At 37.7% G+C, this 19,964-nt stretch overlaps 1 protein-coding gene across 5 annotated transcripts in view; it reads right to left on the reverse strand.

Annotated features, from left to right (window-relative positions):
- WDFY3 (WD repeat and FYVE domain containing 3) overlaps nucleotides 1–19,964 on the reverse strand; it is a 296,048-nt gene that overhangs the window by 189,577 nt on the left and 86,507 nt on the right. For all 5 annotated transcript variants that reach the window (XM_027853427.1, XM_027853425.1, XM_027853426.1 and 2 more), the window contains exons 5-8: nucleotides 19,138–19,299; nucleotides 14,977–15,169; nucleotides 12,383–12,569; nucleotides 3,469–3,635 (exon numbers count right to left, since the gene is read on the reverse strand). In XM_027853427.1, coding sequence (XP_027709228.1) covers nucleotides 3,469–3,635; nucleotides 12,383–12,569; nucleotides 14,977–15,169; nucleotides 19,138–19,299 — 709 coding nt within the window. The remainder of the gene's footprint in view (nucleotides 1–3,468; nucleotides 3,636–12,382; nucleotides 12,570–14,976; nucleotides 15,170–19,137; nucleotides 19,300–19,964) is intronic.

Here is a 19,964-nt window from a genome sequence, read left to right on the forward strand (position 1 = left end):
TGTGTGTGTGTGTGTGTGTGTGTGTGTGTGTGTGTGTGTGTGTGTGTTTATGTATATATATATTTAAATTAATGGCTTCCTTGGGATGTATATCCAGCATTAGAATCTCTGGGTCAAAAAAGTATAACCATTTCAGCAACTTTATTTGCATAATTCCAAATTGCTTTTCAGAATGAATGTACTAATTAGCATGCCTTTTTCCAACATTAATTATTCCCCTCTTTTATCACCTTGGCCAATTTGCTGGATATGAAGTAAAACTTCAGGGTTTATTTTTATTTGCATTGTTCTTATCAGTGATTTGGAACACTCTTTCATATGGTTGACAAGTTTGAATTTTTTTTTTTTGGAGAATTCTTTGTTTATATCCTTTGACCATTTTTCACCTTGGCCTCTTAAAATCTCTAGGTTCTAAAAAGGGTCGGATCAAATTCCACCTCCTAGATGAGGCCTATCCTTATCTTCCCAGTTGTTCTCCCTTAAATTGTTCAGTATTTACTTTCTATAAATTTTGTATTTACTTATCAATATACATCTTATCTTGGCATTGTTGTGTTGATATTCCCAATGCCTGGCATGTAATAAGTACTTATGAAATATTTTTGAATCAATGACTTAATTCATCAAACTGGATATATAAAGACATATGTACTCTTAAATAGCTAACAGAAGGAAAGTCAAAAAACTATAAAACCCATAAGCGTACCCAATACATTTCATTAGGATGTACACATTACAAATTTTTTAATGGTAACAATACTCAATCATCAAGGACACTATTTTCACTTTTCAAACCAAAGGAACTAAAAATTAGCTAATCTTTAAAATGAACAATCCAGCTTTACTTAAAATAATACACTCTTAAAAGCCCAGATGCACAACAGCAATTTTGTGTGACACAGGGACAGGCCACGGAACGCCTAGCATATGTGCTTATTTATAGATATAAGAAAACAAACTAAGTTCAAAGGAGAAGTCCAGGAACAGTCCTATAACACGACAGAAAGAGACATGCATTTTATTGGGGAAGTCAAGAAAAGATTCATAGTACCCACTTTGGGTCTTAAAGGAGGAAAGGCTTAGCATATAGAAGCTGGTGTTGGGAAGGATATCATTTATTTCAAGGAATTGGGAGGTAAAGTGGGAAGAAACAGAAGAAAGCAGGATGAGAACAAGAGGGGGAACATAGTTCAGTTTGCCCAAAAGAAAGCACGCGTACAGAGGAGCATAATGAGAAAGCAGGAAAGGATGGCTGAACTCAGACTGTGAAAGGTCTTACATGTTAGCACAAAGATTCTGTGCTTTACACTTTAGGGTACAGTGAATGCTGAAGGCTTTTGAGTAGAGGGGTGACATGAGATATCTATGTACAAATTATCTAGTTGCAATTAGAAATTTGGGATTGGAATTCTGGGGAGAAGCTGGAACTACCGATACAGATTTGGGAGTTACCTACAGAGAGGTAATAATACAGCCAGTTCATCAATAAACATTTATTAATCTTCCATTAGGTGCCGGACACTGTCTAAAGTATTAGGAAAATGAAGAAAGGCAAAACACAAGTCTTGGCTCTCAAGGAGCTCACAGTCTAATGGGGAAGACAACATAAAAAACTATGTACAAACAAGCTGTACACAGAACAAATGAATGATAATCCATAGAAGGAAGGCAACAGAATTAAGGAAAATCAGGAAAAGCTTTCTGGAGAAGGTGGGGTTTTAGTCAGAACTTGAGAGAAGACAGGTAATCCAGGAGGTAGAGATGAGGAAGAAGAGCTTCCCAGCCATTAAGAATAGCCAAGGAAGGAGGAGCTGAGTGGTGCAGTGGATAGAGCACCAGCCCTGGAGTCAGGAGGACCCGGGTTCAAATCTGGCCTCAGACATTTGACACGTACTAGCTGTGTGACCCTGGACAAGTCACTTAACCCCAACTGCCTCATCAAAAAAAAAATAGCCAGTGAAAATGCCTGGAGCTGGGAAATGTCACATCTTATGGGAGGAACACAAAAAGGGCGGTGTCACTAGGTTACAGAGCAGAGGGAGGGAGGTAAAATGTCAGAAGACTGGAAAGGTGGAGAATGAGGATTAGTGGGTATGGATGATAGGTTATGAAGAGCTTTGAATGCTAAACAGAGGATAGGGCACTTATTCAGCCCATGAGGGTGATGTGGCCACTTTAGGACGATCACTTTGGCATCTGAACGGAGGATGGATTAGAGTGGGGAGAGACCCACCGGCGTGCTACTGCAATGATCCGGGTGGGAGGTGATGAGGGCCTACACTAGAGGGGTGGCAGCATCAGAAGAGAAAAGAGAATGCACACAAGAGATGTTGGAAGGGAGTGTATACAAGAGACACAGAAGTGTAATTCATGACTTAATTAATAAAAGTCAATTAACTAAATGTATATATGTAACTCATATGCAAAGGCTTAAAGAATTAAAAAAATATTGTAATACAAAGTGTACACATGGTTATGTAGAGTGTCTCTGCTTTAAAATGCAGATCAAATACCAACCCGTGCATGAAGCCTATCTTCATCCCCCCTTCCCCGCTTGGTATAGATTTTTATTAATAACTTTATATTTGTCAGAAGAGGAACTTGAACCCAGGTCTTCCCAGTTCCTAGGCCAGTTCTCTAGTTATCATGCCAAATTATCAATTTTAAAACAAATTTCTAAAAGTAGTAACCCCAACAATAACTAGCATTTATATAGAACTTTAGAGTTTGTAAAGGCTTTACAAATATTATCCCATTCAATCATCACATGAACCCTGGGAGGTAGGTGCTCTCATCATCCCATTTTACAGAGCACCTAAAGCCCAGAAAGGTTAATTGACTTTCCAGGGTCACACTGGGTCACATCATCTCCGTCTGAGGCAGAATTTGAAGTCAGGTCTCCCTGAGTCCAGGTCCAGCACTCATTCATGGGAGTCATTCACCTGTAATCTCTGCTACTTGGAAGGCTGAGGCTACTGGATCCCGTGAGCTTGGGAGTTCTAACCTGCAGTGGGCTAAGGCTGATCAGGCAGCCACACTAGGTGAGACACCAATATGGCAAGCCTCTGCAGTGGGGGAGAATTCAGGCTGCCAGAGGAGGTGACAACTGGCCCAGGTCAGAAATGGAGCCAATTAGTAGCAGAACTGGACCTGTGAATGGCCACTACCCTTCCAGCTTGGGCGAGAGAGGCAGAGCTAGTCTCTAGAAAAAAAGACTAATAACAACACCAACAACAGTTAAATTTAAATTTTGTATAATTCCATATAAACTCACTTTATAACATTTGAGTCAGCTATAATGTCTACTAAATTATTTTTTAATTTGAAGTAATCAATAAAATAAAATATGCAAATTTTGCTAAATACTTTTAAAACTGGTTTCTTATGTATAATACTAATGACAACAAATATATTTAAATTACATTTTTATTTCTCTAAGTGCATCTGGATAAAAATAAACTGACTCACCTTTTCCTGCAGGCTGGGGAACTGCAAATCCAGGCAATAAAAATGGTGCCCCTGTGGTAATACCAGCTGCTTTTAGTTCACTGACACCATATGTTGTTAGAGAAGTGATCAAATTAACTAGATCTTTCAAAGCATCCTTGGATTCTGCCTCTTTTGCTTGTTCCAATCTATAAAAGGCAAGATGAGTTTGATTTACAACAAAAAAATACAGAGCCTTAAATTTAACACAAATACTAAATGTAATTTGTAAGTTAATAATGCACTAAAATAACTGCAAAACCCTACCTAAACCTACCTTACCTGCTTATTTTATCTATGTTTAACACGCTGACCACAGCTGAATACAATGCACACAGACATCTCCTTAGCAAGGAAACAAGAAAGGCCTGCTTTGTTTGATCTGGTTTATGCTGTGGAAAAAAAGGAATCTATTTTGTGCAAACTATGCAGACCTACAGAGCTGGCAAACTTGAGTGTTCTAGTGGAAATGATGGGCACCTTGGTGGTAAGGGAGTAGTCACTCTTAGAATTTCTGATAAAGAAGAAAAAGAAAGCCAGGTATATACTAACATGAATCCTATATTTTTCTTTTTTGTTTTAATTTAATATTTTATTTTTCTCCAATTACATGTAAAAATTTTTAACATTTGTTTTTAAACATTTTTGAATTCACATTCTCTCCCTCCTTCTCCCAACCCCTCATTGAGAAAGCAAGTAATTTGATAGAGGTTATACATGTACAGTCATGCAAAACATATTTCCATGTTAGTCACATTGTGAAAGAAAAAAGACAAAAAAAAAAGAGAAATAAAGAACATAAACATGCTTTGATCTCCATTCAGACTTCATCAGTTCTTTATCTGGAGTTGGGCACTTTTCATCATAAGTCCTTCAGAATTGTCTTGGATCACTGTACTGCTGAGAATAGTTAAATCATTCCCAGTTGATCATCATATGATATTGCTGTTACTTTACACAATGTTCTACTGGTTCTGATCATTTTACTTTGCATCAGTTCATGTGTGTCTTTCCAGATTTTTCTGAGAGCATGCTGCCCATCAATAGTATTCCATCACAATCGTGTACCACAATTTGTTCAGTTATTTGCCAAGTGATGGGCATCCCCTCAAATTCCATTTCATTGCCACCACTAAAAGAGTTGCTATAAATATTTTTGTGCATACAGGTCTTTTTCCTTTTTGTTTTTTGTCTTTGGGATACAGACCTAGTAGTGGTATTGCTTGGTCAAGAGGTATGCACGGTTTTAAAGCCCTTTGGGTATAGTTCCAAATCGCTCTACAGAAAGTCTGAATCAGTACACAACTTCACCAACAATACATTAGTGTCTCAGTTTTCCCACATCCCCTCCAACATTTGTCATTTTCCTTTTCTGTCACATTAGCCAATCTGATAGGTGTGGGGTGGTACCTCAGAGATGTTTTGATTTGCATTTCTCTAATCAAAGGTGACTTGGAGCATTTTTTTTCATATGACTATAGATAGCTTTGATTACTTTGTCGGAAAATTGCCTGTTCCTATCCTTTAACTTATCAATTGAGGGATGGCTCTTATTTCTATATTTGACTCAGTTCTCTTCGTATTTGAGAAATGAGGTCTTTGCCAGAGAAATGTGCTGCAAAAATTTTTTTCACAGTAATAATTATCAACTATGTAATTCCCTCCATCCTATTTCCCCCGTTTATCATACTCTCTCCTTTCACCTTTTCCATTCTCAAAAGTGTTCTGTTTCTGACTTTTACCTCCCCCAATTCACCTTCCCTTTTATCAGCGCCTCCCTCCCAACACTTCTCTTATCCCCTTCTCCTCCTACTTTCCTGTATGGTAAGATTGATTTGTATACCCAATTGAGTGCGTATGTTATTTCCATTTTGAGACAATTCCAAATAAGATTAAGTTTCACAAACTCCCCCACCTCCCTTATCTTCCCATCCACTGTAAAAACTATTTCTCACCTCTTACGTGAGATAATTTACCCCACTGCACTTCTCCCTTTCCCTTTCTTTCAATGCATTCCTTCCTTACCTCTTGATTTTATTTTTTTTAAGATAATTATCCTATTATATTCAATACACACTTGTGTCTTTTGTCTATGTAGACTCCTTCTAATGCCCTAATAATGATAAAGTTCTTAGGAATTACAAGTAACAATTTACCATGTAGGAATGTAAACAGTTTAACCTTATTGAATCCCTTATGATTTCCCTTTCCTGTTTACCTTTTTATGCTTCTCTTGAGTCTTGTATTTGAAAGTGAAATTTTCTATTCAGCTTTGATCTTTTCATCAAGAATGCTTGAAAGTCCTCTATTTCATTAAATATCCATGTTTTCCCCTGAAGGATTATACTCAGTTTTACTGGGAAGGTGATTCTTGGTTGTAATCCTAATTTTTTTGCCCTCAGGAATATCATCTTCTAAGCTGTCTGATCCTTTAAAGAAAAAACTGCTAAACCTGTGAGCCACTGACTGTGGCTCCACAATATTTGAACTGTTTCTTTCTGGCTGCTTGCAGTATTTTCTCCCTGACACGGAAGCTCTGGAATTTGGCTATAATATTCCTGGGAATTTTCATTTTGTGAATCTCTTTCAGAAGGTGATCAATATATTCTTTCCATTTCTATTTTACCCTCTGGTTCTAGAATATCAGAACAGTTTTTCTTGAAAATTTCTTAAAAGAGGATGCCTAGGCTCTTTTTTTGATCATGACTTTCAGATAGTTCAATAATTCTTAAATTATTTGTCCTGGATCTATTTTCCAGGTCAGTTGTTTTTCCAATGAGCTATCTCACATTTTCTTCTATTTTTTCATTCTTTTGATTTTGTTTTATTGTTTCTTGATGTGCCATAAAGTCATTAACTTCCACTTGCCCAAATCTAATTTTTAAGGCATTATTTTCTTTAGTGAGCTTTTGTACTTGGCCAATTGTACTTTTAAGGAGTTCTGTTCTTCAGTGGATTTTTGTACCTCTTTTTCCATTTGGCTAATTTTGCTTTTCAAGTTCTTCTCTTCAGTGAATTTTTATGTATCTTTTTTCATGTGGCCAATTGTGCTTTTGAAATCATTCTCTTCTTCACTGGATTTTGTGCCTCTTTTACCATTTGGCCTGTTCCATTTTTTAAGGTGTTATTTTTGTCAGAATTTTTTTGTGCCTCCTTTACCAAGCTGTTGACTCCTTCTCCATGATGTTCTTGCATCACTTTTATTTCTCTTCCCAATTTTTTCTTTACCTCTCTTACTTGATTTTTTAAAATCCTTTTTGAGCTCTTCCATGGCCTAAGACCAACTCATATTTTTCTTTGAGGCTCTGGATGTAGCAGTTTTGACTTTGTTGTCTTCTTCTGAGTATGTGTTTTGATCTTCCCCATCGTCATAGTAATTTTCTATAGTCAGAATCTTTTTCTCTGTTTACTCATTTTCCCAGCCTGTTTCTTGACTTTTAACTCTATGCTGAAGTAGGGCTCTGTTTCCAGAGTGGAGGAGCTACTGTCCTAAGCTTTAGGTTTTTTTGTGCATATCTTTTCAAGGATAATTCTGGGGACCTCTAAGCTTTTGATTCTTCCAAGGTGGCATAATCTAGGGAGAGAGTGTTTACTACTCTCCTGGCCTGTGCTCTGCTCTGTGAGAGATCACAGGTACTCTTTTTCACCCTGAAACCTGGACCATGACCAGGGTCCCAGCTGCTCTGTAGCTGCAAACTCTGGTGTGCTAGTGCTCCTCCCTGTCCTGGGACTGGGACCCAGGACTTCAACCCAGATCCAAGTATGGGCAATGCAATAGAGTCCTGCCCCCGGTGCCAGCAAATGGACCCCCATAAGCTCCTTCTGACCAGTTTCTGGCCCCCTGAATGTCTATGGCCTGAAAGGTCCAGAGAATGCCACTGACTCCATCGCCACCAAGGCCTACTCCTGGTTTGCTGGGGCACGGTCTAGGTTGCTAGGCTGTGCTCTACTCTCACCTCAGTGCAACAGACCTTTCCCACAACCTTAGTTCTAAGTTGTCTTGGACTTGAAAGTTGTTTCACTCAGTGCTTTTGTGGGTTCTGCCACTCTCAAATTTGATTTGAGGCATTATTTAAAGTTGTTTGGAGGGGTTTGGGGGAAAGTTCAGGCAAGTCCCTGCCTTTTCTCTGCCATCTTGGCTCCACCTCCCAAACCCAATATTTTTCTAGAACAAATTTCCAAGGGTTCAGAGGAAAGATAAATAGGAGATCATGGACAAAAACTACACAGAGGAAGTCAGCCCAGAAGAGGAAGTAATGAAATTGGTAATGAAATTCCCAAGATAGAAGAAGAAACAGTTTTGATGAGGAAGCAAAGAGAGCAACATTGCCTAAAGAAACTAAGGGGGGTGCTCAGAGAACTCATCGACTACTTCAGATTTTATTTATGAAATTATTTTTATTGATGTCTTTTGTTTCAATCATTTTGGGATACTGCCTCCTTTACTTTGCACAGAGCTGTACCTTATAACAACAACAAAAAGATAAAACAAAAACAATCGATAATATATTATCTTACAGTGTATGTAAAATTCACATCCTCTAGTTTCCCATCCCAACTCCACCCAGTTTCAAAGGAAAGAAGGTGTGTTTCATCCCACTGACTATTTCTGTTACCATCTTTACCAATTTCATGGGGATGAATAAAACCTCAGTTTTAAAATGTGAAATTCTCTTAATATTAGTGGTTTGGAGCATTTTTATATGCCATAATAATGGGTAACATTATATAGCACTTCAAGATTTGAAAAGCACTTTACATACACTATCTCACGTACTTTGATCCTAACCACAATCCCATGATGGATGCTATTATTATAGCCATCTTACGGATAAGAAAACTGAGGCTGAAGGCAGTTTAAATGACTACACAATGAGTGTCTGAGGTGGAATTCACATTCTATCTTCAAGACTCCCACTTCTACATTCTATTGATTAAGTCACTTAGATTGTTTCTTCATGTCCTTTGCGCACATATTTACTAGGGATTACATCTCGATCATAAGTTAAAGTCAGCTGGTCCATATGAACAGCATTCTAAAAGAACTAGCTAGTATGTGACCAACTACAGTGACCTCTGAAAGAACATGAGAAATGAGAAGAGAAAAATCTCTACTTCCCATTCCATCTCCCCCACAAACAGGAAAGAGAAGCATCTACAGACAATGGGGTTGATTGTTATTTCCTGGGAAAACTCTAGAATATGTTAGTAGAGAGATGGTAATTGAACACCTAGAAAAGGAAGCAGTGATTACAAGGAAACATCAAGAACAAGTCATGCCGGACTAAACATTTCTTTTTTTGACCAAGTTATTAGAAGGGCAGGTCAGGGAAAGATTTTAACACAGTATTTGATAAAGTCTCTTATGCTATTCTTGGGGGGAGGGGCTGGGAGGGAATTGAACAATAAGAGCTAGATGGAAAGGGAACTGACTGAATGGCAGGACCCAAAGAGTACTCATTACTAGCTTAATGTCAACTAGAAAGGTCTCCAATGGCATGCCTCAGGGATCTGTGCTTAGCGTTATTATTTTTTAACATTTTCATTAATGACACAGATGGTAATCAGATTTGCAGATAATAATAACAGCTAGAATTTTATATAGCAACTACTATGTGCTGGGCATTGTACTAAGCCCTACAAAGCTGTAAGAACTAACTCCATGGATGGGTCAGTGTTCAAAAAGATCTGGACAGGTTAGAACACTGAACTAAATGTACAAAAATAAAATTTAACAGGGATACATATAAAGTCTTAGAATTATGTTCAAAAAATCAATTTTAGGGGGCAGCTAGGTGGCGCAGTAGATAAAGCTCTGGCTTTGGAGTCAAGAGGACCTGAGTTCAAATCCAGCCTCAGACACTTGACACTTACTAGCTGGGTGACCTTGGGCAAGTCACTTAACCCTGACTGCCTCACCCAAAAAATAATTAATTAATTAAAAAACAAAAGAATCAATTTTACAAATATAGTACTGGGGAGGCATGGCAAAAGAGTATGGAGAAAAAAAAAAGAGCCCTGAAAGGCTTATTGGAGTAAGTTCAATAACTAGGACATGCCATACAAGAGAGCTAAAGCAATCTAGGCTGAATTAAGAGAGATATGACATCCAGAACAAGGAAGTGGTATTCCCATTCTCCTCTGCCCTAGTCAAACACATATGGAATACTGTGTTCTCTTCTAGGCAACACCTTTTAGGGCATCCAAAGGAGTGTCATACTTAAATGGGATTAGGCTGAAACTCTTTTTCCTGAAAGGAACAGCTAGAAGCCATGGGTGTTAGCTGCAAAAAAGGCAAATTTAATTTGACGAAAGGAAAAACTTCATTTTAGGGTGTTAACAGGCGATCACAAATTCATGAAACTTACATGAAAACCAGGTTTACTGCAAGAGAAATGAACATGCATGTAGAACCAAACAGTTCATAATCCATACAGAATTTGCATGGGGAATGCATGAGGGGGGAAAGGTGCAGTACAAGTGGGAAAAAGACAAAACCCCTCCCAAAGGGAGGAGCAAGATGACAGCAAAAGCCTCATTCTTTTCCCTTGGTAATTACTAGACTACAAAAATAGGATGTTCTGCTTAACACAAGCCTAGTGCAGACTTACTGGTGCCTGTCTTGACTCCCAAGGACACACAGGAAGTCCAGTCTGGGATGCAGACAACCCATTATGTCGCCTAGGGGTGGGGGTGGGGGAAAAGGATCTTCGCCCCTGCCTGACATATTCAGGGCCTCCTGCATACTCCAGGTACAGTGCTTCTGGAAAATACGGCAACTCAAAAAGACAAGTTCAGGTGACCTATTAATATTCGTCAACAAGGGGCACCCAAAAGCAGAATGAGATGCTTTGGGAAGTGACGCAATACTCCTCACTGACAGCTTTTTCAAGCAAAGCACAGAGGACCACTTGTTGGATATATTGTAGACCAGAAGGCCTCTGACATACATTCCAGCTCTGAATCCATGACTTTAAATCCAGCAATCTTTCTCTTTTTAAAATACATCTTATTAATGTCTTTTGTCTTTGAACCATCGTTATTTCTGTGGGAAAAATCATCCTTTCATCCTCCCAAATGAACACTTCTTCGTGACAAAAACAATTAGTAAAAATACTCAGTAGAGAGGCTGCATCTAACAATATATACAATATTCTACCGACATTGGGATAAGAGGACAAAACACCCTTCCATCAAAGGCTAGGTTTTTGGGGCATTTTGTAGAGGAACTTCTCTTTAAGATAAGGGTTATTTATATAGGAGGTCACTGAGGTCCCTTCCAACACTGAATTTTATAACTCTGTGAAATTGTAAAAATATTCTTCCTAAAATAAACCGGAAGCAAAGCTATCTCCAAGGAAGACTTTCATTTCTGTCTGGATTTGGCTGATGTGACAGTACAATATGAGACATATTGTTAAAAGAGCTTAATAAACGCTTTATCTATCAAATAGCTGGCTTTTATTCACTCGAACATTACTAAGTCTGTTCCAGCTGAATGTAATTTTGATGCCAAGGCAGCTTTATGAATATGTGACTATAGATAATTTGCAAAACATTTTTTTGTAAGATGAAGCCCTTTTAGAAAGATCTCTCTAAATCCTCTTAAACTTTCTCCTAACATGGCTGCTTCACTCGAGTCCTACTCCAATGTCTCATCATGGCACAGAGGTGATTCTTCATCAGTAGGGCATAAGTTTTGGCAAGTGCTACCAAACTGGAATAGTTCCAAGTGATGGAGTGTGTCTAGTACTGAGGAACAGAATGCAGAGGCTTTTAATCTGTTACTAGGTAAAAGTGTCTATATTGATAAAAATCATAGATATTTTTAAATATTAAAGTGATAACATGGTAATAATGTAATGTATCTTTCTGGTTCAACCACTTATTTTGTTGGTCTGACACATACTAGCAGTCTGGTCATGGGCAAGTCACTCACCTCCAAATAAGTTACAAACTTTCTAATATTTATTATAAAATTAACAAACTGCTTATCCAAAATGGTGGAGGGAGTTCACTACCCTTCTCCCCGTTCCTACCCCATCATAAAAGCATAGCTGCAGAACAAGAATAGACAGACAAGAAAACACAGGGGAAGAATAATGAATAAATATTGTATCAGGTGTTCATATACCTGCCTCACTAGTAACAAAGTGTGGCTCAGGATGAGAGGGACTAACTACAGTGGAACGGGTTAAAATGCACAGAAAGCCTAGGAACGGTAAGGAGGGAAGGTGCACGCTTCTCAGTAGTACTTGTCACCAGACACACGTCCTATGTATTTGTGTATCTTCTAAGACAAAGAATGGGGCCCACTAGCATACTTAAAATAACAAGTTTCTATAGCTCTATATAACCACATCTCAATCTTCTTAATAAAACAGAGTGAAATAGAATAAAGTAGAGGTAATTGAAAGTGAACTAAAGAGGAGAAGATTCTTCATCAGGCCCAAGATATGAATACGCTAAATTATTTTTTTCACAACTAGTGAGGGACTGCTTAGTAAAGAAGGAAAAGGGTTTACTCCTCTTATTTGCCACTCTTGCTGATCCAATTCCCCAGAGCACATCTGACGTTCCACACAATCATACCTTTGCTAGAAAATAGTAGTGCATTAAGGCCATATACTCCATCTGTCTATGTAAGGGGGCTGCGATGGCCCAGGAATGGGGTTGGGTATTTGGAATGATAAGAAAAAATCAAATAAAGGGAACTGATCCTGTGAAAACAAGTATCAAATTGAAAAAAAATTCTTTTTGTTCTGTTCCCCCCCCGAAAAAAATAACTGGATCTCATTATGCAAATGCACACACAAATCACACAGAAATAAGTGAGACAAAAAGAATAAAAAAACTCATGAGAAAAAAAAACATTAATAAAATACATGCTTCATACCTGAGCAAGAGATCACAGAGAAAGTTATATCCTTGCCATATCCTAAAGTCATCAAGCAGTGTTTGAGAAACATCACTGGAATCTTTGAGAAAGCAAGAAAGCCCAGCAAACATTTCAACGATCTCTAAGGGAGAAAGATCATCTGACTGCTGCATATTCTGAACACATGTTGACAAACATTCTTTTTCTGCAAGAACAAAAAGTTACAACTACTATATATTAACAAAAAAAACAATTTTCAATTACTTTGCACATTTTTATTCATCCTTAAATGTGGCTAAGTTAGCTGTCAAATATTTAGAAATTACAACGTTACATTTAAAATGACAGACAAGATTTACTTTAACTTCTTTTGAAAGTAAAAAGAAATTTTGAATTATTTGGTGGAAAATCATGCCTCTAAAAAAGAAATTATTTACAGAAAAATATTGGAAATAATTCAAGTCAATTCAATTCAATAAACATTTATCAAATGCCCATCACATGCAAGGCATTATAAAACATGGAAAAAATCTAGAGGAAGAATCAACCTCAAAATCAAAAGACCTGGGTTCAAATCTTGCTTCTGACACATCTTAACTGTATAATAATGTTTCAGTGCACAAGGTTACTCTCTCAGCCTCAACTGCAAAGCAAGTGCAAATCTGTACCTGGAGAGAGCTTTTCATACTAATGAAATAATGAAATAAATGAAATGTTAAAAAACCAAAACCAAAATATAATGTACAAGCACTGGGCTAGATCCTAAGGATACAAAAAGGCAAAAATGAGCAGTACCTGAGCTCTGAAGGAAGACACATCAATATAGGTTAAACACTGTGTGTGTGTGTGTGTGTGTGTGTGTGTGTGTGTGTGTGTGTGTGTACATGCACATGTGAGCTCACACAGAGAGAGACAGAAACTATGTTTTATGGTCTATTTCCATCACAGGATAAGAAGAATAGTTAGCATTGATGGAGCACCTACTATATGCCAGGCACCATGCTAAGCACTTTAAAAATATCATCTCATTTGATCCTCAGAACAACTCAGAAAAGGAGTTACTATTATTATCCCCACTTTACAGTTAAGAAAACAGAGGCAAACAGAGATAAAGTAACAGCTAATAAGAGTCTGCTCCCAGTTTTGAACACAGGCCCCAACTCCAGGTCTGGCACTGCACTGCCCAGCTGGGAACACAAACACAGAGCTGGAAGGGATGTGAGAGGCCATCTTTTCCAATCTCTTTATTTTACAGATGAGGAAACTGAGACCAACATAGGTTATATGACTTGCCAAAGTCTATTTCCACATTACAGTTTGGATTTCTTCTATTGTTACGGCATAAAGACAAGAGACAAAGGAATATCTGCTATTTTAAAGGAAAATTACAACAGTACAAATGCAGTCCAGAATTATACAGAAATAGTTCAGGTAAGAAGAACACAGAAAGTTGCTACCAGTTTGGGACACAATCCTATCAGCCAAATTATGAGTGGCTGGGGAGTAGATTTCTACATTCTCTTATCTTCAGTCAATTTTTCACAAAGAAATCCATCTCATGTAAAAATCAAAAGAGATTAAATGTAAAGGAAGATAAATTTATTTCAAATTTTATTTGAAACATCAGTTACAAGTCAAGTAAAATTTGGCTAGGATAAAAAATAAGCAAACTGTTTGGGAATGAAGCCAGCTCTCTCCTATTTAGAAACTGTTAGAGACTTACTGACATTAAGACACATATAATAAGTAAAACAACTAAATCAGGATTTTCTTAGTAAGAATCACGGATAAGAAAAGCCCCCATCTGTGCTATAAGTTTCTTCAGCATCACTGTTACAACTGTGTTGGTGTAGGTGGCACCCTCCCACACAGATTTTAAACCCTGTCCACATGAGCACTTTCATGAGCTTCCAGAACACAAAAAAACTTTATTACCTATCAGCCAGAATTCCAGTAAGAGCCTCTCTGCATGTAACTAGGCTGGTCTTCGGTTCCTCCTGGCCTTTTTTTGTTTGTGTTTGTTTTTGTTTTTGGTGAGGCAATTGGGGTTAAGTGACTTGCCCAGAGTCACACAGCTAGTGAGTGCTACTTATGTGTCTGAGGCCGCATTTGAACTCAGGTCCTCCTGACTCCAGGGCCAGAGCTCCATCCACTGAGCCACCAAGCTGCCCCTCCTCCTGGGCTTTTGTAATCTGGCAGAGCCTATGCTCTCCCTTAACCACCACCTTGGGAAATTGCAGTCAGCAGCATGAAGCATCAGGACAGGAACTTAGTAGGAGATACTGTCAACAAAAAAGATCATTTGTGCCCCTGATGGAGACTTTCTTCAAAGGTCAATAAGACTATCCACAAAACCTCAAAAATGAAATTTCACATTTTTAGGGGAGGAAGAATGATTATGACTGAACATTCAAGCTGAAGTGAAACAAATTTTTCCAGATACATATTTTGGAATTTATAAGAACTCACTGAATTTCATGATATACCTAAATAAACATGGATGAGCATATTTTCATTGCCAACTTAAAAAGAAAATCTGCTTATAAATACTTTTATTTTGAAGCATTAGGAGAGAAAAACTGGACAAAATGAAAAAAACTTTTTTTACCCACCATGAATATACTTTACTACATTGACGCTAAGCCCATGACGCGATATGGTCATGAGAACTTCCCCAGCACTCTTCCTCCAAGGCAAGTTATAGGGAGGGCACCAGGAGGTTATTGCACTGAATAAAAGCTGGAGATCATCCTTCTGAGCCAGCTCTTCTGCTGGGGACACAAAACTGCAGAGTTTCACCAATATCTACAAATGAATAAAATCAATCAATCAATAAACTGAAAGTGGGAGGTTAGATGTGGGAGAAGGAAAGAAGAAACAGACCTAAAATGTACCTTTAAGGTATCACTACATTAGAACCAGGTGGAACTAATGCTTTTGATTTTAAAGTATCAAGAAAAATCTACAACCTGGAGGTCTATATTACCATCACAGCATGTACTTTAACAGGTTTACATAAGATTTATATTTTTTATTTTTTCAACTGTTTCATATAGAATAGATCCATTTGTCTCATATTATTATAAAAATACAACCACAATAATTGAGAGTCACATCTCATCTTGATATGTAATATGCCAGAAATAGAATTCTTTTTTTTGATAAAAATGAAGAACTAGGAAGTCAGGAAAAAATAAAAGCTCTGACGACAGAAGAATCTTGGGAGAATAATCGTTTATACAAATAGAAAAGAAAGTTACCTTAAATCATCAGGTCATCTTAATTTAATCTAGTACTTACTGTATGTGGAAAACCTCACCATTTAAAAGGCAATTTTCCACAATACCACAACTAGGCATATATCACAAAGAGATTAAAAAAAAAAAAGGAAAAGGATTCATATGTACAAAAATATTCATATTATGTCTCTTTATTGATGATAATGATGATAATGATATAGCAATTAATTATTATTTTGTGTGTGTGTTTTAACTATTCCTATGATTGATGGACCACCTACTATGTGCCAGGCACCATGCTAAGCACTTTAAAAATATCATCTCATTTGATCCTCAGAACAACTCAGAAAAGGAGTTACTATTATTACCCCCACTTTACAGTTAAGAAAACGGAGGCAAATACAGATAAAGTAACAGCTAATAAGAGTGCGCTCCCAGTTTTGAACACAGGTCCCAACTCCAGGTCTGGCACTGCACTGCCTAGCTGGGAACACAGATACAGAGCCCAATAATTGAGAGTAGCTGACCGAATTATAGCCTATTAACATAATGGAATATGACTACACCATAATAAATGATGAAAGGGACAACTGCAGTAAAAGCTGGAAAGACGATGTGAGATTAAATAGAAGAACAATTAATAAAATAACAACACTATAAGAACAAACAACTTTGAAAGACAACTCTAATGAATGTCATTACTGACCCTGATTCCAGAGGACCAATAATGAAGCATGCTACGCACCTCCTCACAGAGGTGACAGAATTAGGGCATGTAGAATAAAATTCATATTTTTTGACATGGCCACTGAGAGAATATGATTTAGTTGACTATGCATAGACACGTTACAACTTTTTTATTTTCTTTTTTGACTCCAGTTGGATTCCAGTGAGGAGGGAAGAGAGAAAACTCAATTAATGTTAGTTGAAAAAAAAAATCTTAACATTTTTTAAAACATCATTTCTAAGCATTTGAACTTTAGCTTGTGACTTTTAACTAGAAAGAAGAATGAAAGTTGGCTGGTATGTGGTTAGAGGGCTGACTTTGGAATCAGGAATTCAATAGGTTCAATTCCCAGTCCATTTTGGTCTAGAACTGTCAAGCACCTATGGATGCTCATCTATATTAGTAGATTATACCAATGAAATCACAGGAATAGTTAAAACACACAAAATAATAATTAATTGCTATATCATCATCATCATCATCATTATTGTTGTTCTCATTATTTCACTGAAATGTTTCATGGGCTGAAACTCACAGTAAGAGTGAGGTATAAACACAGAGCTGGCTTAGGCTCTGCAGTTCTCTAAATGATATCAATGGATCTGGACAGCACTTCTTAAACTGTGGGTTGTGACTCCATATGGGGTCTAAAGGGGTCACAAGTGGACAAAGTTTAAGAAGCCCTGATCTAGAGGAAAAATCTCCAGCATGTTAGGCACACATCTTGTGCAGAAGTTACAGAAGAAACATGGAGAACAGTCTCACAAGATGGAAGGGTGTGGATCTGTTGCCACTTGTACTGTTTGAATGAGCAGCCATCTGGTTGAGATAGGATACAACTGTTTGGCAGAAAGTCACTCAAAACTCTGTGTTTTACTTTCCTTTGTGTAATATGATCTCGTCCCTTAGTATTCCGTAATCTACATACAGAAATGAGGTAAGCAATCAAGTAAACACAGGTAAATAAATTTTTTAAGTACTCTGATCATCTTGGTGATGAGTTCTGAGAACTTCCATACGTTGACAAAAGTCAGAAATAAATTTCTAAGTTAAGATATACCTTTTATTTATTACAAGATCTGTTACGAAACTTGCCCTTCTGCCTCGTGAACACAGATTTTTATCTCATAGCAAGTAAGCCAACTGAGGGGGAACAGAACATAAAAGATAGAATCCACATGTCATGAATAGGGGTGAGAGAAAATAAGAGAATTAAGAGATAATGTTAAATGGTAGTTAAGTAAATGAGTGCTCAGAGGACAGGAAATTAATGAGTACAGAGAATACAACATGTACACACACACACATGCACAAGAAGGGGACAGAGTTCCTTAAATATATCGATGTATTTCTGTTGCTGTGGTTTAGTCATTTCAGTCATGTCTGACTCTTCATCACCCCATTTGGGGTTTTCTTGGCAAAGATACTGCAGTGGTTTGCCATTTCCTTCTCCAGCTCATTTTAAAGATGAGGAAACTGAGGCAAAGAGAGTTAAGTGATTTGTGCAGGGTCACACAGCCATAAGTTTCCGAGGCCAGATTTGAACTCAGGTCTTCCTGACTCCAGGCCTGGAATTCTATCCATTGCATGACCTAGCTGCCCTACTGGGAGGAGATTACTGTCACTATTCCTAATTATCTTAAGCTTAAAAATATGAACCATATTGGCCTTACCATTCACTGTGAAAGTCACACTGGTTTTTTAGGAGAATTAAAACCATTTCTACATTTTGTCTGAATGGAGCATAAATAGAACGAAAGCATTATGGACAGCAACTGTATTCTTTTGCCACTTCTTCTGTGCATAGAAACTACTGAAAAGATATTGCAACGTTAGCATGACAGTAACTACCATGTTATCTGTCACAAAATACAAAGACAAAACATTCATTTGTCACAAAAAATATCCCTGAAATGACTAATAATATCACTGAAGTGCCACCTGATTCATGGGGAAATTATAAAAATAATCCCTCACCTGCCGGGCAGTAAACAAAATAAAATGTAACACAGAAGAAAAAGCCTTGACCACGGGAATGGGAGACCTGCTTTGTAACCCCAACATGGCCAGCTAATTCATAAAAGTTGGGTTCTAAAAGTCTGTCAGTATTTGGAAATTAGTCATTTCCTTACACAGAATAATTAATAAGAAAAAGTGACATTTCTACAGCTCTTTAATCTCATTTGATACCTACAACAACTTTGTGAGGTATCATTATGGGCATTATTATATTCATTTCACAAATAAGAAAACTAAGGATCTAAGAGACAGGTTAGCATGTTTATCAGATCAGCAGATGGCACAAAGTCGGGAGGGACAGCCAACAGGATGGATGGATGGATGGATGGATGGATTTCAGTGTCAGGACGCAAAAAGATCTTGACGGACCAGAACAGGTTAACTTGAACAAGACGACCTTAACGGGGATAAATGTTCTATACATTTGAATTCAACAAACTCACTTCACAAATTCAGGATGGGGGAGACCTGATGGGGGAGATAGCAGTTTGCCTGGGGGGAAAAATCTGGGGATTTTAGTGGATTGCAAGCTCAATACGGGTCAAAAGTGTGATACGGTAGCCAAGAAAATAACACAATCTTCAGCTACGTGAAGAGCGTCGGGAATAAAGACAATACAGTCCTGCCACACTCTGCCCTCGTCAGACCACATCTGGAATACTGTCTTCGGGTCTGGGTACTACATTTTAGAAAGTACATTGCACTCACCCCACCCCACTTTCTTCACAGCACGTCAAATCACCAGTAACAGGACCAGGCCCAAACTAGTAGACGAGCATTCTACCTACCTGGACAAAGACTTTCTGGAGAAGGCCTCGGCGCTCAGCCAGAGGTAGCTCATTCTGTGCGCCTCCAACTACCTCAGGCACATGTGGGAGGTCAAAAAATAGATAGAGACATTTAACCAGCGTGGAAGGCACTGACATAGTGGTCATGCAGTCTACAGTTTTCTGGAACACAAATCCAAAGAAATCCAAACATTATGCAGTTGAACAAACTGTTAACACTCAAACTGTAATTATAAAGCATATAATTTGAGGTAACATCATTTTAAGGATTGCAAAGACAAAAAATATGACAGACAAGATATTCCATTTCCAAACTTTTATGACTTGTTTAAATATTATAATATTAAGACTGTTCTGAAACATCACAGAATCTTGGAGCTAGGAGGGCTTAAAACAGAACATCTTAAGTAGGGATGGGGAACCTGAGGCCTTGAAACCACATGTGGCCTTCTAGATCCTTAAGTGCAGCCTTTTGACTGAATCCAAATTTTACAGAATGAATCTTTTTATTAATATTATTATTATTTTATAATTCTAGAGCATTCTTAAACTGTTGGGGAAGACCTCACCTTTGGCATTCCAAACATAAGAATCTATTCTAATTTTCAGATTTCCAAATCTGACCCAAAATCGGCTGATGGTTTTGGGTTTCATTTTATCACCTTGCCTTTAATTTTTAATTATCACCCTCCCATAATTCTGTGCGTGTGGAGTTTGTTACTAGACCTAGGACCATAACGCTTGCCTAAAATCTTTTGCAATTCTACCTTTAAATCTTTTTTAAAATATAAAACTGCACATAGCTTTCTACATAGAATACCAGTTCA

The sequence above is a fragment of the Vombatus ursinus genome, unplaced genomic scaffold (assembly GCF_900497805.2).
Source record: "Vombatus ursinus unplaced genomic scaffold, bare-nosed wombat genome assembly UNPS02009975.1, whole genome shotgun sequence".
In the NCBI taxonomy this organism is placed as follows: Eukaryota; Metazoa; Chordata; class Mammalia; order Diprotodontia; family Vombatidae; genus Vombatus; species Vombatus ursinus.